We start from the raw sequence: 23,253 nt of genomic DNA on the forward strand, positions 1-23,253 counted from the left end.
TTTTGTTTGGTGTTTGTTTGGGGGTGATGTTGTTTAGCTTGGTTTTGTTTTGAACTAAGAATTTCAAGTGACCAGACCCATAGTCATCTGGCTGCTCTCTTCTTGAAGCAAGTAAGAAGCACTCACTTCTTTTTAAGAGTGTAGAATAATGATCTCCTCTCACCCATATATTTCTTGAAGTTCCTCCATGCACCCAGATCTTAGCTCATACTCTTAGCACCATAAAAACCCACAGATAACTTACCCTGAACATCTAATAACCTGTATTTATCATTACCATCACCCTGAATGTTTTGCCTCATCTTGCTTTTGACAACTAATTAGGAATGAGAATCACAGGTTCTAGGCTGGATAGAACTTTCTTTTTTTTTAAAGAAAAGAAAACAAAACAAAAAAAGCTGTAAGCGAAGATGCCAAAAGTGTTAGAAAACAACTAAAACTTGAAGTAGTCACTGTGAAAACAAGTGTGCTGAACCTCTCTCCATCCCTAGAAATGGTTTCCAAATCTATTATTAAGATTACTGAAATGGCATAAATTCATAAATAACAAAGGCCTTTTTAGACTAAAGGAATACCTCAATATTTTTACTCTGCTTTCCTCAAACTGGAGAACACTTGAGACACTAGAAGTAGATATATGATTTAAGTACCTGTCCTTTTAATGCCATGCTACCTCTATTGATACATAAAAATTGAACATGCTCCTTCTTTATTCAAAGTTTCAACAGGAATAATAACATTTTGTGAAGTATGAGCTCAGAAGAAATTCAGTGTTAAGAACCTGATCAGGTGCCAGTGAGTGCAACTCCACTGCCTTGAGGTGAACTAATGCAGTTCAAGATAACAACCCAGCTCCAGTTTTTACATAATGGCACCTGTTAAGACTTAAGTTCACGCCTCAAGCTGGAATTCACAAAACTGCCCAGACTTGTCCAAATGTAGTAGCATGCATAACTGAAGAAGAACATTTCTAATGTGCACAAAATAAAAAGAATAACCCATATGAGACCATCACACAAAATTAATGTTTGATTTTGCCCTCGAAATTTTAAGGCTGTATTTTCAAAAGCAGCTGTTTCTGAAACAAATATGTTTCTTACAAAATCATATTTGTCATTCACTTTACTAAGTTTGATAACAAAGGCATTAATTTGGAGCAGGTGTAGAGCAAAAACAAGAGGTCAACTTAAATGTCATTCAATAAGCAACATTTTCTTTCTAACACAACAAGCAAAGATCATTCTGTTTCCAGACGAGTCCCCATAGAATTAAAAACTCAGACAAGGCCTAAGTCTGGTCTCTCTATTTTTGTAAATATGCACAGCTGTTTCAGAAAAACATCTTTTTATAAGAAAAAAAAAGGATACAGATTACAGAGATTAAAATCACCTACAGATCTAAATAGCACAAGTGTTATTTATACTATTGGTGGTAAAAACACGTAAAATAATTCTTTTGTTCCTTCCTTTCTGAACAGGTATAATAAGATTAAGTTTGGTCATAAAAGATTTTAATGAAATTTACTGCAACTGCTAATATTTTCGTTGTTTCCAAGTAACAAAATGTCCTGAAACACTTCATCCAGGTTCATTTTGAAACAAGTAACCATAGCATGGCCTCCCATCCCCTTTTAGCCCAAACTCAGCAAAATGAGCAGGAACTGCCACAGATACATAACCCATTGTAAAACAAGGCAAAAAGAATGCAGATTCACTGGACTACAAAACAAGTGGCCTTAGGAACAAACTGACTGATAAGGGCTTGAGCAAACTCTTGTAGTGCTCCATTCCTGCCATTAACTTAGGAAGTTGTTCATTAACTGCTGTAGACAGGCCCTGCCCAGCAGGCTGCTGAATCTTTCCCCAAAGAGCCAGTGTCTTCAACTTCAACATTGGTGAAAAATGCCTCTTCAGAAGAGTTGCAAGTCTGATTCCACTGTTTTGTATGCAAATATGAACTCATATCTGCAGCACCAGATCTATATTAGAATGCATGAGTTAAGATAATGTTTAAAGTAAAGCAGATTTCTGTTGAGTAGATAGTGAACTAACAAGATTATTCTATTTGTAACTTCATTTTGTTGCATCTTTTAACCCCCAATGCCAGGGTGGAATTTATGTGCTCACACTTCTGGACACATTTGCAGCTGGGACTTCAATATTGTTTGCTGTTCTGATGGAGGCAATTGGAGTTTCCTGGTTTTATGGTAAGCACTTCATTTTGCATGTGCAAAACCTTTTCTAAAATTCTAAGAGCTCATGACAGGCTTACACATTGTTTTAAGGGAAAACAGCATAGCCCCATGCACTTGAAACCACAACAAGTGATGTTTCTTGCAGTGATTTTCACCCGACCCATGAAGTGACAGGAATGCAGACAGCCAGTGAGCCAGGCTTTGTAACCCTGCACAAAGCTGAAGGAAACTGCCTTGTGAAGGAGACTGTGATGGGATGGAGAAGTTACTACTTTTGCCAGTGTTTTAGAACTCTTAGCATTGCTGATGACTTGCAGTAGCATGTTTATTCTTGATACTTTCAAAGCAAGTAGATTAACCTCAATACAGAATCACCTGTTCCCACTTTCCTTCTTCCGTTGAGGTCTGTATTGAACTAAATGCCCTGATTCCCACAAAAATTGTTCTTCCCTTGAAAAATCATCTTTATTTCTATTCTTAGTGTTTATACTTAATGGATGGTTCAGGAGGTTCTCAGACATAATTCCCACTGCCATTTACCTCTCTAAGTCACTAACCCATCCATTTTGCCTCACATGTTCTTCTAATCAAACAAGCTTTATCTTGCAGCTAAAAACTATTGAAGAGTGAATGAGGTGCAAGAATGGCATTCATGCATAAAGCTGTTCTATCTACTAAAGAAACAGTAGCTAGTTTTAACATACTAATTGTCACCCAACATCGGGGAGGTAGAAGCACATATGCTGTTGTCTCTCAAAACAGTAGAGGCACCGTATTTCACAGGCAACTGCCTTTAATCCCCATAAAAGTGCTGAATGCAGAAGAGTCTTCATAGCTTAGCTTGGAAGTAGAGACTACTTCAGTTGTAAGGGCAAGTTATTTTTTGCGACTATTAAAACTGGATTTACTGCGCTTCACAATAGCTAAGTTTTGTATGTGGTTCACAAACTAAGCCAAGGTTAGTCAAATTTTATTTTACACCCTCTGTCCTTTATCATTCTTTCCCTTCTCCCTCCTGCCTCCCCATGATCAGGAAAATATCTATTCATTTTTCTTAAGCACTGACAGATGTTTTTACTGACACAGCATGACCTGTTGCTTTTAAAAGAACTTATTACAGCCCCAGGTGCTATTTAAACTGATTTAATCTGGCATGATCTTGTTTACTTCTTTTTTCTGATAGACCCCAGTTGCCTTAATGACCCAGCTGAATATTAAGCCAACCTGAAGGCAAGCATTGACATTTTGGCACAGACTAAAAGCATGGAAATTTAGTTCAGATTTTACCTATGACCCAGTTACTGTGAAGTTTCTTCTTGCAAAGGCCAACTGTATATGTAAGTGAAGGGAGAGTTAGTTTGTTCTACTATGCAGGTGTATTTTAGTTATGTCTGTGAGCGTGTTACCAATTTTCCTCATACACAACCCTGATATCTCCTTTCTGGTGAATATTCTTAAAAAAAAAAAAAGCCAAACTTTGCTCTTTGGTTTCAGCTGCAGGAAAATCTCTACTCAGATTTTACTATGAACACCCACACCCTCCTGAACAACTAGAACAAGCTCAGTAGGAGCTCACAATGGTATTTGTCCTTACCTGCAGTCCCGTTACTTTCATTTACTTAACTAATTTAAAAAAAAAATCCCTCAGACTGAAATGTCATACCAAAAGTTGAACTTATTTGGAAAAAACCCAAAGCAGCAAAATGCAGTAAAACCCCAACCAACAAACAAACCAACCACTCCAACCTAAGGTCAGCTGTTTGGTTTTGCAGAAGGGAAAGAACTTAACCAAGTACTGACTGCTGGCACTTATCTGTGCTCACAGATGGGTTTGTGTGGATGTGTGCCTGTCAGGAGAGAGCATGAATGTGCACATTTCCACAGAAAGGGGCAGAACAACTTAGAAAGCTTCCTGCACTGCCGTGGTGGGGATATGTGAGCTACAGTTCTGCTCACTTGCACACCAGCACAGCTTGCTTTTACACTAGCACGTTCTTTGGGAGTGGCACTGGTATGGCTCACTCCCTTCCTGACACCAGGTAAATTGCATTAAAGGCAGTATTACTAATTTTTACTTTTCAAATTAAAAAAAAATCAAAACACATGAAAGAATACTATATATGACATGGTAAAGACATATATAATGGCAGGAGGGGTAAACAACCCATACAAATATTGTTTGCAGAGTTCCAAATGATTGTTGCAGCTATGTACTAATTTTTGGAAACATGACCACAAATTCTTTCAGCTACAGCCACTAAGCAGTTTCACCCCAGGGCCAGGACCTGCTCAAGGGCTTCTGTGCAAATAAGTGATTCTGAAGCCACTGGCTGAGTCTGCACAGCAGGATAACTTGCAAAGTTCTATCTGGCAGCAGGTGCAGGACTTACTGGTAACATGTAGACTTTCATTCTATCTGAACTCTGACCTCTTTATTGAAAGAAAGGAGGTTGTCCCAATGTGAGGAGGGTAACTTGCATTTATAGCCAAATCTACTTTTACTTCACCTAATCAGTTGTTTTTTCATGTTGATTTAATTCCCTTGACAACATGATATTATGTGCAAGTTTCTCGTGCCATTTAATAGACCATTATATAATGAACATATTCTCATCCAGCTGCAGTGTTTATTAGTTCAGAAGTTACACTGAAAGTCTCTCTGGGTTCTGTGTATTTACTAGGACCTCACAATAAATTTTAAGTATCTCTTACTTGGTTTTCCCTGGAAAAGCAAAGAGATTGTTTCCATATTCACCACCAGGTCTCCAGTAACCTGGAGTTTTGGTTGTGGTACACTAATTTCTTCCTGTAACTAAAGTCACCCAGAGTTTTGGTTTATCATACAGGATTGCAATAAAACCTGGGTAAATGCTTTCAAGAAGTGTAGAAAACCAAGCCCTACAGGTCCCATCATCTGTAGCTATAAATATGTGCTGCTACACAAGCTGATTCTTAGAACAGTTCTTTGAAGACCTGGAGTACTGGGAAACCATGGGGTTGGCAGGGGCAGTCTGAGAGCATGGCCCGTTTTCAGCAGAACTGAACATCAGGCACTGTTTGAGCTCTGCGTGCAACTGTCTGGAAACAGGAATGAAATCTTTTAGATATCTAGTCCTTGTCTTTGACCTTCTACACCATGATAAATTCCAGTCAGTATTCACAGCAGTTAAAATTCATTCACTTTAAAGTTCACAAAAGGCACTGCAAATAGAATCAGATTAAATTTAAAGAGCATTTGCAGATCCTTCTGGCTACTTCTCTTCACCTGTACTTAGTATTGGGGGGTGGAAAATCACAGATATTTACATTCAAATGCCCAGACACTAAATATTTTGCATCTTACTGTATGTTGTATGATTAACTCAAGCTGTCCCAATTATTTACAATAAATATAACTCAAGCTGTCCCAATTATTTACATTAAATACATTAAATAAATCCTACTGACTTGATCTACATGACAAGAAGCAATCATTATGTTAAACTACACATTCTCTCCAACAAACAAATATCCATGGCAAAAAGCTGCATTTCTGCTGTTTACCTAATGGGGTTCAGGATTAAAAGTAAATTTCCTGAACACATAAATTAAAACAAATTATAATAAACTATAAACAAGTCATCTGACATGAGAGCATGCATTAGAGAGATCTCTGTGAGCCAGTGCCTCTGAGGTGTGGTGTCAGACACTGTTTTCTTCTTAAAGAAAACAGAGAAAGATACTTTTTTCCCAGTTTTGTATCAGTGATAATCATCCCGTTCTAAAATGTTGTAGTTTCATACATATTTCCACTGAACAGAAGAAACATTGCCCTAGTTCCTTGGAAAAGTGATAAAATATGAAACTATTTGTAGTAGATATAATGAAAATTCTGTAGTATTCAGTGAAACACTGGAAGATAAGTATGCCATTAAGTAGAACAAAATCATCTCCTTTGATAAATTAAGAATCATATGAATCTACCTCATTATCAGTAAGCAGTTTGTGTGTGAGGGTCTAGATTTTCCTTCAGTGTACTCAGAGCACGGAGTAATTAGGTTGCAGTAGTCCATGACTATTTAAAAAGTTGTGTCTCATTTACAACTTAAATTCCACTTATTTGTGAAATGCCTCTTTTCAATAGTAATGTTGTTTGCAACAGGCCTGAAATGCCTTTAAAGGAATTTAAATCTCAGATACAGTGATGTCAAAGACACATCTAGTTACTGAAAGGACATGTTATTTCATATGTCTTCTGATTTAGAAGTCATTCATGTCTGTTTTCTGAAAAAGAATATGTTTTGAGTATGCCAGCATCTCATCAGTTCAGATTTACATCAGTCCCATGTTCACATCCATTCTAGGTGTGGACAGGTTCAGTGAAGACATCCAACAAATGATGGGCTTCAAACCAGGCCTCTACTGGAGACTGTGCTGGAAATTTGTTAGCCCTGCTTTTTTGTTGGTAAGTGGTAATTATTCCATCATGGAAAGAATACCAGTGTTTTGCTTACCAGAATATACAATAGATAACAAGAGCAAGATACCCATTGCTATGCCAGATATTCTCAGGAGGAATGGAAGACACTCCAGTTTAATTCTTTCTCCTCAATGGTGTTGGTTGTATTTTGTATATACATTTCAGTTGTGAAAGAGAAGCTAATTGTGGCTGTGAACTTCTTCTGGTCCTTCATTTTAACTTGATTTTAAGAAAGCAGCTTTTCTTAGGGAACACAGAACGCTGAGGCAGAGTCCTCCCTGTCGCGTTCTACTGGGAAAATAAACTACCCAGGGAAAAAAGATTGTGTTAGCAAGAATGTATTTTTCACTGAAGGACACCAAGATCCCCAAATTGTGGAATGACACCTTAGAAAAACTAAAATGCAACTGCATGTAAGTAATTAGCTCCATGAAACACTGCAGAGACGTGTTAAATACATTTTGTAATCTACCTGTTGTGAATAACAAGTGCTTCATTGCATTTGGAAAAAAAATCCACAGTGTGAATTCAGTTGCTTTGTGTAAAGGTTAGAATCAGCAGTAAAGTACAGTTTTATACTGGAATCTTTTTCTATGCACATTAAGGTCAGGATAATAACATGGAAATTGGTCCTTGCTATGATTTTAGGAAACTATTAATTGCTTTAAAGCTGTGCATTCTTAAAACAGTACTGGTATTGAAAACATACACTGGGCAGGCTTTTATGAGACATTCACTTTTTTTAAAAAATATTAAAGCTTATGACCCCAATTCATCCATAAACATCTACACAGCATATATTAATTATCTATTTAAACACAGTTCTGTAAAGAAACTTGTCTGGAACTATATCCTGCAGCACTTCAAGAAGGCTGACTCAAGTAGAATGGAAAAATGCTGCAACAAGCATCCTTAGGTTTTGCACACAAGGAGCCTGTTAAAAAATGAATTTTTATAAAGAGAGAGTTGTAGCAATCCAGCTAGAGAAAGGTGGAATGCCCATTAGTCTAACCTTCATGTAGGGTAAGATTTCTTGGCAAAATAATACCTTTCTAGCAAAGCCTACAGACATCCTGTATTATCTGCAGTAGATAATGCATCTTTCAGCCATCACAATGCACACATCTTTTTTCCCCATCTGGGAGTGCTTGAAGCTCTTTCTCCATACTGTCTGCAGCTACGTACATAATCCCAAGAGAAATCCAGGTACAGAATCAGTATTTGTCTAACCAGACCTCACACTATCAGCTTCCTTTAACTCACACTATTAGTTTCCCTGTGTAGTCTTTGAAACCTTAGGCTCAAAATGCACTTATTTGAAATTGTATTTATGGAGCAGAATGTATAAGCCCAGAGAGCCAAATCAAGGTACTCTGCATGTTACATGTGGATTTATAAGGAGGGGGGTCCCTCGCTCTTTCCTTCTTGCATCTAGCAGTGGACAGGGATGCACAGGAAGAAAAAACAGGCCTTGAGGCTGCTTGACCTTTCCTCAGTAAATGTATCATACTGGAGTTTGCATTATGCCCCTCTTTGAAAAACAGGGACAAAGCTTCTAAATGAAGCCTAATGGCCCTGGAAAACAAAAAGGGGGAAACAGGAGATCCTGTGGAGATTTTTCTTGACTACAGAATCCCTTTTTTACCTCTGTAACACTAGTGTAAATGAGACAGTAGCAGACAATCACCTGATCTTCCCATCAAAATCTCAAATAACCTGTGTCCAGAGTAGCTAAAATGAACTGTTAGTACTAGTAAATGCATCCAGAACTCAGGCAGTAAGAGGCACAAAGTAAATGAGCTGAAGGTAAATAGTAAAGCTGGTTTGAAACAAACCTTAGGGTAGCTGCCTAATAGAACACATGGAATCACTTTTCCAGGAAGTTTCATCTTAAAACAATGGTTTATTTTATTGTTTCTTCTCTAGTTTGTCGTGATAGTCAGCATAATAAACTTCAAACCTCTGACCTATGATGACTACACCTTCCCTCTCTGGGCAAACCGCATTGGCTGGGGAATAGCATTATCTTCCATGATACTTGTGCCTGCCTATATCATCTATAAATTTATGAATGTGCGTGGGACCTTTAAAGAAGTAAGTGGAACATTCATCAAACATCATGAAATGTTCCTCTGAAATGAAATGGCTGGATCTAAGTCGGCAGTTTATTTCTCTTACTCCCAAAACTTATTACTTATGAGTGACCTTTTGCATCCATCCATCAGAGAGATGGGAGTTTTGAGGTAGGATTACTGCATGTTGTTTGAGTTTCTAGGTAGAAATTAGCTTTCCGCACAGCACCATCATAATTCTGGGGAAATTATTTTTGATGCATGCAATTAATCCATTTGATGAGATTAAATTTTCCTTATTAGCAAAAAACCATGCAAATTAGGGTATCCTCATATTTAGCTCTGAGGTGTGATCTGAACAGAGTTCTACCTGAACAGAGTTCAGTCCAAGTTTGCTTAACAAAGGTCTTGTTTTTGAAAAATTACAGTCACGCCCTTTAATGTTCACCTCAGAAAGGCACACCAGACTGGGAGCTCCTCTCCAGCTGCTCTACTTTCATCAGCTCCAACACCTCAACGTTGTACACAATTTCTGGATATCAATTCCAGCAATTCTAGAAGCCCTTTGTTCCATTCTGGTGGGGTTTAAAAACTCATTTTCTAGAAGGATCTAAATCTCAAAGAATAATTTGTACTGACCCATCAGGCTTCTGCCTGCCTGCCTGCTAAAGTTTACTGGTATGGGAATGCAGAAGGCTTTGGCCCAAATCATTGTGTCATTCATTTTGCATTGTTAGCAAGTTCAGGTTTGTCTATTACTGCTCCTGTAAACAGCAACTCTCCAGTTTCCCCATAAGAATTACAGCAAAAGGTACTAGCTTTCAATGTATAGTACATCCAGGTAACTATCAAAAGAAAGAATGCCCTAAATTGTGACTCTTAAAAGTATGGGGAAAGGTATGCTCTTAGTCTGCTGGGAACTCCTTAAATTGTTGAAAGTTCCTGATAAACCAAAATCTATATTGATCTCAAAGGGCACAGCACAGGAGAGACAAGGGAGATGAGCTGTAAAACAGCCAGTACCTCCTTCCTCTCCTCTCTGGGACTGGTCAACCCTTTTACAGCACTAACAGAAAAGTGTGAATTTAGGGGATATAAGGCCTGTGATACCAACTTGTTCCTGATATTCTTTTCCATATGCACTTGCTAAATATTTGGACTTAGTATTTGCATAAACTTTCTACTGTTGCTTCTTATATTAAAGGCTAACACCCAAGGGCTTATAATAAGATTGTTCTCTCAGTGACTAAGGTAAAAGCACAGGATGCAGTGATATTAAAGATTTAAGTTACCATTTTAATGGGGAAGAAGCATGAACTTTATTTATAGATTGGGGATTACATACATAATCCCACTTCATATGGCTGACTTTTTCCTCTTCTTCCTATCTGGTTTAGAGACTAGCTTACTGCATCACACCTGAAAATGAGCACCAACTCGTGGCCCAGGGAAATGTCAGGCAGTTTAAGGTTTGTACTCCTTTCACATTCCTCCTCTCCTGATACCAACCCTTTCCTGTCTTTAGCAGCAACTGCCAGTTTGCTCCAATCTCCTCACAGTGAATGTCTTTGCAGGTCTGTAGTTCTTTATTTGTACCAGCATGACAAGACACAGGAGGCTCATTACCATAGGCATCAACTCTGTTGGAAGGCTTTTGGCACCTTCCTTCTTTGACTAAGGAAACACCATGATTTTACAGATCACCCGAATTCAGGATTTTGGGTTGTATTTGAATACTGTGAGATCTTATCAAGAGTCAAAGGTATTTCCAAACTGCCATGAGAATTTGAACAGGTTATGGCCTCTTGTTCAGTTACTGCACAGCAATCTGAAGTCACGTTTCCAAAATTGCAATTATGTCCCACAACACATGGTAAACAGCAGAGCAAGTATCCAATGTCAGAGCTTACACAGAATGGCCACGATGAAATAATGTGCTAGGTTATGTGGAACAGGCTTTCCTCATAGGCCTACAAGTTGATAGAAAACACTGCTGGAGACTTCTTAAACTGTGAAAAATATGCTATAGGTTTCCAAATACTGTTTTCTTTTTAGCAAATAAAATGAGCTTATTGAAATAAACTCCTTTTTGTAGAAGATAAAAAGGATGCAAATATGAAGCTTTTTACACTTATCAGCATTCATGCTGGACCACTTTCTGTCTTCAAAGTTGAAAGCAACTAGAATTATGCACACCTCCACAAAATGTGACCCAGATTTTATAGTGGTGGTTTGTATGTGGATATTGAGAAAATAAATCTGCCTTTCACTTATTCTGAAAAATACTGTTTGAAGTATAATTTTAAAGGAAATAATCCAACTGTAGATTTATGGGATTCAGACTGAAAGCAGGAAGAAAAGGCATCCTGTTCCATGACCACAATTTATTTGATGTGGCACAGCACCTCTTCCTGTCTTCTCTTTCTCCTGTTTCTGCCAGATGATTTACTGTTCCAGCTGTACGTAACTTGGCTTTTCCAGAGGCAGATGTTCCTGTGTCAAAGGGCTGTAAACAGCCATTCCTACACAGTATTGGTGTCTGCACCCAAATATACAGTGGTGAAAAGAAAGCAAATTAATTTCACATAAATTAGAAGAGGTTGTCCTCAGAAGTAAACTCCTAATGATATCTCAAACCATGCCAAACACAAGATATTTTAATTTGTTCCCACCTTCAACGAACAGCTGAGAATGGGTTTGTAAGTGCTAAATCATAGTTAATGTTTTGTTCACAATGCTCAGCTTTGCAAATGAAACATTGCCTACCATAGCTGGACAAACACAAGTATTTTATTCCCATATATGTTTAGCAGTTCAAATTTTAATACTGGATTGAGAGCTGTCCAAGTAGCTTTTATATTTAGCATATTTCTCACTGCAAAGTGAAATGCACAGAAATTCAGTTATATAATGGATACCCAATCCATTATTTTGAAACCTCTTTGGAACACTAGATTTGTCAACCAGTGCATCTCTCACTACCGTTGTCTGACTCCATAAGGTTACTTAACCACTCTTTCTGTTTCCTTACAGCTCCAACACTGGCTAACAATATGACAACCAACAGGTCGAGGAAAAAGCCCACATGAAAAACTAAACTGAGAATACGGAAAGGTCAAGTTCAAAGCTCCCTCGATTCCGCTTGGCCCAGGCTGGCTCAGAGCTTACCTACTGACTCACTGAGGGAAGACTTGGGCTCTCTGTTGTCAATGCCTCCCTTCTACTACTTGGCTTCAAACGACCTTTAAAGACTCCATTTAATTTTTCTTGCATCCTCTGGTGCCATGAGATCCCTACATGACCAAAACTTGTGAGTTTTGCTATTGGCAGAAGTGGAGGAGGGGGGAGCAGAGGAAAAAAAGCAATCAGCATAAGTTAAATGCTTTTTTATTGTGAAAAAGTGAATTAAACCTTTCTGACAGTAATAGTTTCTTCAGATACTCATACCACAACCTGTTGTAAACAACCACCTGAACATTCTTAGACCTAAGGAAAGAGTCTCTCAATTATAAGGAAAGAGCAACTTAAACTATGTACTCATGTCATTAGCTTTTTTGCCATCCTATCCTTTGGGATATGAGTTCACATCCTACTGACGTGAAGCTCAGTGCTTCATTTTCAGTGGTTTGTTATTAGTTTCTTCACTTGGTGAAGAGTGTTGTCTTTGCTGTGTATGTCCATGCCATTTTCTGCCCAGTTTACTTACAGAAGCTGAAGAGCAGCAAGAACAGAATTCCTGTTACAACTACTAGTACAGAACAAAGCTTAATACCATACTGTACTTCATGAAAAAATATATTCCCTTATATCATACTAACAGCTTTATCATATGATCCACACTCCATGGACGTTTCCAGCTAAGTACAAAAGTTACATCCAGATAGGGAGACTTTAACCTTTTTGTTATATTTCGTTCCAAATAAATTGTGTAAAATACAAAAATATCAAACTCTAGCTTCATTCTCCTGCTGTGAACATGCTATTAATGTAATTTAACCTGGATTCACCTACCAATTCATAGTAAGATTGTGTTGAATAATTTAAAAGGATATTTTAGGCACACTCAGCTCTCTAAGCCTATTCCAGCTCTTCTCTCTAGTAGTATTATGCAAAGTAAAAGATACAGAACAAACTCTGCATTTGGGTGCTGTTCTTACTCGGTGGTCACTTGTCACTGTAGAGCCTTTCCAGTGATCACTACATTCAGTAGCTTTATTTCTTGTCATTATTTATCGCTAGATCTCCAGTAATTTTCAGAGGCTGCAACTTCTCAGCTTAATGCAACCCAGAGTTCACCTCTGGACATTACCTCTGAATTTTTTTGTCTCTATACATTCACTTCAGCTTGTCTTTTAAATGTATGTAGTGCTTCCTCTTTTTAAAGACACCTTTTAAAAGGATGGGCCTTTTTTATTTATAAAACTTTTTTGTTGAGTTTTTTTGTTTTTTAAAATAGACCAGTTTCAAAGTCCCAAGTGATTTTGGCTTTTTCTAACACTGATTTCTGTTCAGAATAATGGAAGGGAAAATTCTCTCCTTATTCATCCTTCCCCCCACAACATAGTCAATACTTCAGAATATCTCAAGTATTTTTCTTTTCTTACAGAGTGTCTATGACAAATAGTAGTCGTATTTAAACAGGGTTTTAAACCCAAAGACTATTTCCTTTTAATTATAAAGACAGTCATAGTTGCTGGCCCAGCTGATGGCCAACAGCTGCTTAAACCCTGCTATGAAATATATTTCAATAACAAAGGAATTCCAAACGTTGCCATTCTAGGGCTGTAATTACACAAGAGCCTAAACAGTAAAAATATGTTGAGAGCTTCAAAAACATCACCTCACCAACTTCACAGTTAATCCCATTTTTATTGTTTGCTGGACTACATGAGAATCTTTTCATTGTTACAAATCTTACTTTTCAACAATACAGCTGCTTCAGTCACTGACTTGGCATGGCTCAAAAAGCTTCTTAGCATAGATGTAATTACTAAGTTTTGAAACTCTTGGGGGCTGTTAGATGTGGAGCTTTAATAGTCTATCATATTACACATAGCTTGGCTCACTCATGATTGGAAATGCTAAAAACATGCATCTGTGTTCACTTGTGACACACTTCATCACCACCATCCAGACAGTAAAATCCATGCAGGAAAAGTTACATTTCATCAGCACTCTGCCCTGAAACAGGAACAAAGCTGTCTTAGCATGGGAGTGAAGTCAGCCTTACCCAGCATGTTTGGGCTTCATTGTATTTTTAATACAAACTCCCAAAGCAATTACCTACTATGTTAATTTTACTTCTGTTACTGTATAACTTCTTAGGTTTAGTGTAGTATTTATAGCTCAGGACTCCATTGCACTATTGCCACCTTGTTCTGAGGTTTTATAGGTAAAGAACTTGCAATTTATACAGAAGACAAAAGTCATATCAGAGAAAGCAGGAATCTTACTGCCAGGATTAACGTGAATGAAAAAGACAATACACAGTGCATGACTGCATAGCTAGAGTTTAATTTCAAGATGTTGCCCAAAGAAAGTCTCCCCCAAAATAATACAACTACTATCCCAGAGACAAAAGAACAGTGTCTTCGGTTCTCCACAGAATAAGATGAACTACCTCATGCCTCTTGGATGACAAATTATGCCAATAGACACAAACTAGCATGCATTCAAATGACAAATACCAGGTTATATTCCTTTACCCCACTCCTTAATATGGTACAGACAGTCCAAGAAGAAGCCACAGCACTGGCACCCACCTCCTCTGAGGCACCCACTTTGAGGTCCCAAATAAATTTTCAATAAGGAAATTATCAAATGCCGCAAAGGTACTCATCTCCCTTCAGATCAAACATTTGTAGTTTACAAAAAAAAAAAAAGGACAAACCACCCAGTCAGGTCCTTATCACCCATGTGACTTAACTGCAAGTCTTCCTCTAACTCTGTGTCTTGAATTATCAGCCCAGCAGCTCTCTCCTCCTCCCTCAGCCATACTTATTAGGGGAACAGACCCACTCTGGGGAATGGTGCTCTACCAGATATCCCCATGGGATAGCATGTGCTGATTCAGTAGGCACCCCCCTTCCAGAAGAAGAAAATGTTTGATATGAACTTATCAAGGTGCAGTATCATCTGCTTTTAATTATGTTTGCTGGTCTGGTAACAAGCCAGTAGGAAAAATTTTGTGAAGCAATTAAATAGCTCATCTGACAGTCCTAGAAAATATTTCCTTAAAAGCCTTTTCTTAATCTGATAAAGGAAGCAGCTGTCATACATTAGCATCTGTCTTCTGACCTTTCTTTTGACTAGGGAGAAAGACTTGCATGTGATCCATAGTGGTGATCCACAGTGTTTCATCAGTTCACAGAAAGTCTGTCCGCACCAAGGAAAGGGATCATCCATTCTCTCTTGGTACCCCTCCCCACCCTCATTCAGCAGGATAATTCTTCACATCCCGAGTACTGTTCTAAAGCTACATTACTAGAACTCCACAGATTTAGATTTCTGGAAAAAACAGGTCTTTCATTTGCAATAGTTCAAAAAGCCCTAGTGCTATTTAGTGTTGGTCCCTGTTTGACACATCTTTTCTGTCAGTCCGTCTTGTTGTTCCATTATGTCCTGAGAGATACACCCTGGCAACACTTGAAAGACATCTTATAGTGAGGGATAATGCAGGATATCCAGGATCAAACATGATATTTTAAATATAGAATGTAGGAGAAATGCTTGGCTGTTACTATTGTGCGTGTTCCCTGACTGCACGTGCAATGTATGTTGTATGTAATTTTCCCAAGGGAAATTTCCTATACTTGGTCACTTCTTCCCAGCAAAGTACCATTTAAGTGTTATTATTTAAAAAGATCAAGCCCAAAGATTTTTTATATACATTCACTTCTTATGCTATTGTTTTGACATGAATTAAGTTTATTTTTCACTGTTAGGTTGTAGGAGGCCACATCAAAAGTTCTTTTCCTGTTAATATCTCTTTTGCAGTTCTTCCAATTCATACAGCATTAATTAGCAGAGACTTGCTTTTCTGGGAGTAGATAGCTTTCATTCATATCCTGGGCTGCTTCATTAAGTTTCATGAGGCATTGGCAAATGCTTAAGAATTTCTTTCCAAAGAACCAAATTAAAATCATAGATGAGCAGTTTCAAAAGAGATGAGAACTAAAAATGTTTTATTTGCAGTGTCCTGTTAAAACATTTTAAAATGAATCTGAAGGACTCTGACATTAGAGAGTTATCATAGGTCAACACATGGCCATGTACTGCCTACCTGCAGGACTTGTGTGAACTCTGAGGCTCTGGGAGCAGTGAAATAGGATAATTTTGTTCTAATACTTTATCTTCTCAGTACCAAGAATATTTATGGCCCAAAGATAACCTCATGTGCAAGAACTCAATTTTCTTAATGTAAAGGCAAATGTGGTGGTTTAGATTGGACTCTTGAACAACCTGGGAGTCTTCTTCCAGTCTACCTTCCTCTGACTCATACCCATTCCTGTTGGTGACTGTGGGCTCATCAGCTAATCAGTGGAAAGTCAAACTGTTAAAAGATGAAGCTAAACTGTCTGTAGAAGTCAGAAACAAGACCTTGAAGTGATTATCCCAGGTTCATATCTATATATAAACAGATTATGTATTATTTTAAGCAAAGCCGGGCAGAAATCACCATAAAAGATGGAATCCATGAGCTGCTTGGATACCTGAGTTATCACAGATCATCAATCACTGAACTAACACCACTGTGGGACAGGAGAAGGTCAGCCACGTTCTGGCTTCCTTTAGAAGAAAGGTACATGAGTACATGATACTACAAAACAGTCTGAAAAGAAAATTTAGCACTTCATTTACAGAAGTCAAACAGTCAGTTGAGCTCTGTTCCACCTCTGACCTTGCATCACTGGGTTTCAGAAAGGATCATATGCAGGGAATAGTCATATGTCAAACACGCACATTTCAGTCCTTCCATGCTGTGGAAAATGGCTTTTTGTTCAGCCATTTAGGTCTATTGTAAATCAGACCTCAACTGGAACATTTCACCAAGCACTTGCCGCTCTCTAATCCATATTCTCAAAGAACAGTTTTTGCTGACAACCATCCAAGACCACTCAGACTGACCAAGCAGGCACACACATGTTCCATATCTCTGATAAGATGTACAATTACTTATTCTTACCAATTAAGTTTAGCTGAGGAATGACAAGACTTGTAAGCCATGCCATGCACAGAGAAATTTTTCCTAGGCCAAGAAATTCCAAATTTTTGCACATTGTTCCTACTGAAAATTAATTCAGCAGAGGACCAAGATCCTCAACTGGTGATTAATTTATCCAGTTGTCCTGTTAACTGCCTAAGACTGGATTTAAATGCATCTACATGCATCAGAGACTACTACAGAAAACTAGAAGGCCAACAAAAACAATCAGTAGAAAAGTGTAACAGGATAACAAAATTGCTTTTAAGTACAGTATTTGATCCATTTTAGTTCAGCAGTTAAAAGAGAATTTGCTTAAACAAACTGTGACTAATTGAGCAGAAGCAGGCAGAGAAACAGAAGACCACCAGAAGAATTCAAGCGGCATAGATACAGTGATTGTGTTCTTTGAAACTGTCCTCCTCAGGAGGACATGTAGGTGTCCAGTTGCAGGTGGTTTGAGAGAGAAGGGGAGAAGCTGAGGGGTTTGTCTCAGTCCAGCAGCTCTGCCTTCACAACCATTAAACCTGCAGCAGTGTCCATGAGAGCAGTGGGCCTTTTCTGCCCAAGCACTGACAAAGACTGAGCCACCTGTGCTTTGCTTTCCTCCTTTCTTAAGTGTTTCTTTAGCTGCCATACAAAAGAGAAGTTGCTTAGTTTCTTTAATAAGGATAGAGAACAAATTCAGTGAACTAAGAGAATTACGAAGCCTTGAGCTGGTTCTCTTTTAAAGGTGTCCTGTTTATCCTTGATCACTGCCAGGGGGCCTCAAACTTGCAGGTGACCTCCATCTGTGATTTACCTTGCACTGTTTGTGAACCTCTCTGCAACACTCAGCTCTCGTTTGCTGTGGGCAATACCAGTTAAAAAGGGAGAACCTTCAAACAGTACATTTTGAAAATTAATTCTAATAGGTCTGATGAAGATTTGCCTTACAAATAAAAGCTTTATAGTGAGCATTTACTTGGTTTACACCAGTGTTTAACTTAATTTTTAATGCCTTTTTATAGCAGTGACTAGATAAGGGTACCTCTGTATAGGAAATATTTTAATATTTTTACCAGTTTTTTTAATTTTCATAGAACATGTGTACATTGTAAGGCGAGAAATTCAACTTTGATGTAACAAGTGCATCACACAAGACCTATCTCTCCATTATGAGATTTTGTAGTCAGCCAGTCTAGTTCAATAATATGTTGGCCTTTGATGATAAATGTAAAAATGTGACAAAGGAGAATAGAATACTACCTACAGCTAATGCACATTGTAGCACAATATTCTCCATTGCTGCCTTAATCTCATAAAATGAAGTCATGTGTTTTTAATTTCTACTCTAAAAAAACCAAAAATTCCAGAGTATCCTTTGGCTGCAATTTTGTGTTGTTAGATGACTTAACATTAAACCAAATGTGTTAGTGTCCAGTAGATCTACTTCCAAAGCAAGAGAACACATCGCAGTTTTCAGGAACAAGTTTTCATAGGAGCTCAAAATTTTCCAGTAGTAAAAATACTCTCCAAAGTGCCCCAGTGACCAAAAGTGTCCAAACACAGCTACCATGTTTCCATGCATTGTGCAATATGAATTTGCAGGTCCATTTGCCTTTTTTTTTTTAAGTCTTTGGTTATCTGGGGAAAATGGTATTTCAAATTTTTTCCTTTTTTTTTTCTTTTTTTCCAAAGGGGACACCTACATGCCCCACGTGTGTAATTAGAAACAATACATTTCTTATAAATATGGATATGGATGTGTGTGATGTGTGCTGGTTAACTATACTTAAAATGCTGATAAAGATGGTGAATGTAAAGTATTTGTCCTCATACCTCTGTCCTTCTGTGATCAGTGTAAATAAGAACTGTTTTAAGCTGTGCATTAATGTAACAGATTATCCCAATATTGTGTATAAAATTATTTAAATAAAATCTGACAAATATGCACATAAAGAATATAAAGAAAAGTCTTATGTACCAAGAGTTTACTCATGACAGTCAATTAAAAGGTGGAATGAAAGTTTTTTGTTGTCAATATCATTCTCAGCTAAAGCTTCACAGGGGCAGCTGGTCCTTGGCTCGGCACTGATCTCTGCCCAGAGAGCACTGGTGGAATGCTTGACTCCCAGGGACAGGCATTTCCAGAGCAGGATCACCTGAGAGCAGAGGGAAAGGGCCTCTAGAATGCTAAAGACTGGCAGAGAGCTAAAACCAAAATCCCAAAGGCAGGAAATCTGTATAGCTCCCAGCCTTCAGGGGGTCATTCACATCCCTTTGGTGTCCAGTGGGCACGTGAATTTCTGCATTTGAAGATCTTGGACAGACCAGAGCAATGGCATTATACAAGTCAAGTATTAGAACACTGCACTCCTTACAGTTCTTAAAACTTCTTAAAGCCCAAAAAAAAAAAAGAAACCAGAAAACCAGAATGTGATATTCTCTCCTATATTTTGGAAAGAAATTTGCCTTAATTTTGTTTCACTTCTGCATTGAAGACTTATTTTCAGGTAAGGACTTGAAGTCACTCGAGTGGCAGAAGCATTTTGCCTTTGAAAGGGTCTGCATTTTACATGACTCTGAAAGTAACTTGAGCAATCTTTTCTGCTACAACTCTCCACAGCAAAATTTAACATTTTTTTCCAAAACAAAAAAACCCACAGTAAACAAATAGAATTTCCAGCTTAGTTGCCCTGCGTGACAAGCAGAAGTTGAAAAAAAAAATCAGCCTTTAAGAATTAAACAGGTTTTCCATTTCTTCAGTCAGATTAAAAACAGATCAAAGACAAAATTACCAGATTTGAAGTTTACCCACCAAACATCTTTAAATCAGTCTGTAGGTGCTGGCCCCTTTAGAAATTCCCCTCATTTCTTGTAAGGCTGAAGACAAATGCTGGGAGTGAAATATTTGAAAGACACAGTTTTTAATGAACTCAAAACCAGAAGTAACAACTGAGATGTTACAGAAAATATAGAGACATCCTAAAGTTTCTTGCAGAACCGAAATAACTACAAATTGCTACAGTTTCCAAACAGCAGGACTTACTCTATACCCAACAGCTCCTGAGCTACCCTGAAACCCTGAAGAACTTCTGGAGGCAAAACCACAAGTGGCTAAGAACAGCTCCTTAACAAGTATTTCAGCAATTCAGAAGCTTGAAATACTTTGCAAATTAAAGACACATTAAGTGTGTTTTTGAACATCCAAAGAGCTAAAAGGGTAAGATACAGGAGTAACACAAGGAATCACAAGTGAAAAAATAATTCTTTGTTGGCACAGGCTCTATCAACTGGTGTTCAACAGAATGGCTAATGATGTTCAAGGAGTTGATCTCTTGTAAAGTATTTTAAAAGCAGCAGGTGATTTTATTTCAAGGTCTTATCCTTGCTGTACATGTTTAGATTTTCATAATACTGGCTGATCTTTATTGAGATTGTTACATCTCACACCATGTTACTTCACCCTGGCTTGGGCAGAAATTCAGCCAAATATACCCAAAGACCACGTGACATGCAAAACTGAGCTAGTCAGTAACAGGAAAAATTATTGGCCAAAGGAAGATGGAAAGGTAAATTATAAACCTCATAAGTCTTCAAGAATTCCTGGTTGGGGCTTTTTTGCCTTTTTTTTGCCCTTTTTTTTTGACAAATATCAATGATATTTGAAATTCTTTGCAGATAAACTGTTCTATTTCTTTGCCCTTTTTTATTGTTATGGAAGAAAAACATTCAAAGTTATAGTTGGAATACTTAATAAAACTGCAATTTTTCCAATGTATTTGGGGCTAGATGAACTTTACAGACACACAGCTGCATTACCCACTGGAGTACAGAAAAACTCACTGTTCAATTTCAATTGTACAAGTGTCAGAGTTTCTAGAGGAGCACGTGGAATCAATCTGCTGTTCACAAGTCTTTTTTCCTAGTAGAGAGAATTAAGTCAGACTAACCATACATACTGAACAGCTTCACTCCTCATGGTTTGCAATAAAGAATCAAAATAAGGCAATAATTTTCTTCGATGTCTACACAGTGTCTGTGGAAACATTTGCACATTTTAATGAACAGTTATCCCACATTGTGTAAATCACCAGCATTGACCCAAACTGGGAAGCTGAACACCATCATCCACTGGTCTTAATTAGTCCTAATTCCTATAAGCAGACAAAGTTCAGCCACCCATTAATTTCCTTTCTTCAGCGTCACGTTAAAACCAAATTGTTAGGTTTCCTGTCATTTCAGGCAAAAATGTATGGGCAAACCATTGATTTCAATTCCAGCAAGGATTTAGTTCTCAGGTTACCCAGACAGAAATCGACTTTAGCCAAAATATATGACACCGCATGCATTTCAGAAGGCACCAGTGTTGGGGGTTTATTACTTTTAGTTACTGAGACTCAGAAAAAAAGACAACATAATTTAAGACACTTACATAACACCAAAATACTTTAAAATGAAAATCCATTTTTTAATCTCCTTTCTTTCTGCCAAAGCCAGTAAACAATCAAGCAGGGAATATTATTGGTCAATATTTTTCTAAAATTTCTAATCACAAATTTTCCATAGACAGGCTTGGGAATCACTTGAAGTTCAAGTTATCTTAGCTAATTGACACACAGTATTATTTCTGATAAATTAATTAGATTAATATTCAGAATTAGGTTTTCAGTTTTATCCTAAAAAACACTTGCTTTCCACAAATATCAGCATGATAATTATTGTTTCTACACATGTTTCTGCAAGCAGATATTTGTAACAATATTAATCATTGTGAATGTGTCAGTTTACAAACAGAGAACAAAACTGTCATTTTGGTCTAAGTGGTTATTCAATCAATACCTTTTACATAAACCTTCCCAGACAACTACAGCAGAAATAAAGCACTTATAAATGGCAAAAAAGATGTAATTTCTGGCAGAGAAAAAAGTGGTATCACCTTTCAAAGAAGGGATGCTTGATGCTTTATACAGTGGTGCCCATGGAAGAAAATCTTTCAAGAAATTTGATATTTTGACATTGAACATGACCAGAAATTGTCACAGTTACCGCTATTCAGTTGCAAAAATGGAAGTATAATAATCAATATTACATGTTTTCACACATTTCTTCAATTTGGAAAATCAGTTTTCTGCCTGTCACCTCTTGTCCTGTTGCTTGGCACCCCCAGGAGAGCCTGGGTCATGCTCTGACCCTCCCTCCAGACACTGTCGAGGTCCCCTCTCACTCACCTCCCAAGGTACAGGTAACTAGGGCTAATTCCTCCCTCCCCAAGGAGGGAAAGCTCATCCTAACCCGAGGCTAAGGGTAAATATGGGTAATGTGCTTGTAGCCAAATACACATGTATCTAAACTGCTTCCTGACTTCTTTCCAGCACACACATGAAAGGAACCACTGAGCAGAATTTTGAGCCTGAGGTGAGACAGACGCTGACTGCAAGATAATGGATCTTGTCCTGGGTTTAGTTCTTAGAACTGATTGATTTTTCTGCCACCTACTGTCTTCGTTAGAACTCTGGTCCTGAGAGCTCAACAACATTCAGTCTTCCATGTTCTGCTAAGAGGTCACCGACAGCTTCCCTTAAGCTTCTGCTTTCAACTCTTGAAGTTAATTAAACCTGATTGTAAAGAGTGTATTGATTGAACTTCACAGATTTTTAATTCTGCCATCACTAAGCTTTCACCACTAGCAATGACAAATCTGAAGGGGACAAAGGCATTCTAGGGCTGCATGGTGAGAAACACAGACCACCAGGAGTTTCACGAAGCCAAAGGAGACCCCTCTAAACAAACATGGCATTAATGAAGTAAGGCCATGGCACACCTTGGCTCTGCCAGGTGCCTCCAACACTGTACTCTGCTACAGATTACTGCCTTCCCTCCTCAGTCACCTCAGGTTTGCCAGCTGTACAACCCATGTAGGGGCTTCCTAATCCTTTTTGTTCAAAACTATTCAAGGCAGCTGTGATATTTAAACCATTTTTAGTTCATTTGGTCTAGACCAAGTATTAGAGATAGTTTGAGAGAAAGAGAACCTGCAATCCCTTTGAAACAGAATGAAGCATTAAGTTTTCCATAAAACATTCCATAATCTAAGAAAACAATGGCCTGCATTTGAAGACTATGATGTTTGAATGTTAGAAAGAGATGACTTTACCTATGTATTATGTAAATACTACATTTGTGTTCCTGTTTCTTCTCTGTGCTTCAATGACCCCATCCCTATTGGGACAGTAAATAAGGCTGAGAATTCACTGTGTAAGAACTTTGATTTCCCATTTTTGGAAAAGAACAAACTGGTTTTCATTTTCTAGTTGTCTCATCTGAGAAAATGGCATGAAAA

At 37.9% G+C, this 23,253-nt stretch overlaps 1 protein-coding gene across 1 annotated transcript in view; it reads left to right on the forward strand.

Moving 5' to 3' along the window:
* The window catches only part of SLC6A2 (solute carrier family 6 member 2), a 61,955-nt gene extending 43,032 nt beyond the window's left edge, over positions 1-18,923 (forward strand). Inside the window, 5 exon segments of the mRNA XM_071567630.1 lie at positions 2,107-2,206; positions 6,538-6,638; positions 8,580-8,747; positions 10,123-10,194; positions 11,759-18,923. Coding sequence (XP_071423731.1) covers positions 2,107-2,206; positions 6,538-6,638; positions 8,580-8,747; positions 10,123-10,194; positions 11,759-11,782 — 465 coding nt within the window. The 3' untranslated portion in view covers positions 11,783-18,923.
* Positions 18,924-23,253: the final 4,330 nt, after the last annotated feature.

The sequence above is a fragment of the Pithys albifrons genome, chromosome 12 (genome assembly GCF_047495875.1).
Source record: "Pithys albifrons albifrons isolate INPA30051 chromosome 12, PitAlb_v1, whole genome shotgun sequence".
Classification (NCBI taxonomy): domain Eukaryota; kingdom Metazoa; phylum Chordata; class Aves; order Passeriformes; family Thamnophilidae; genus Pithys; species Pithys albifrons.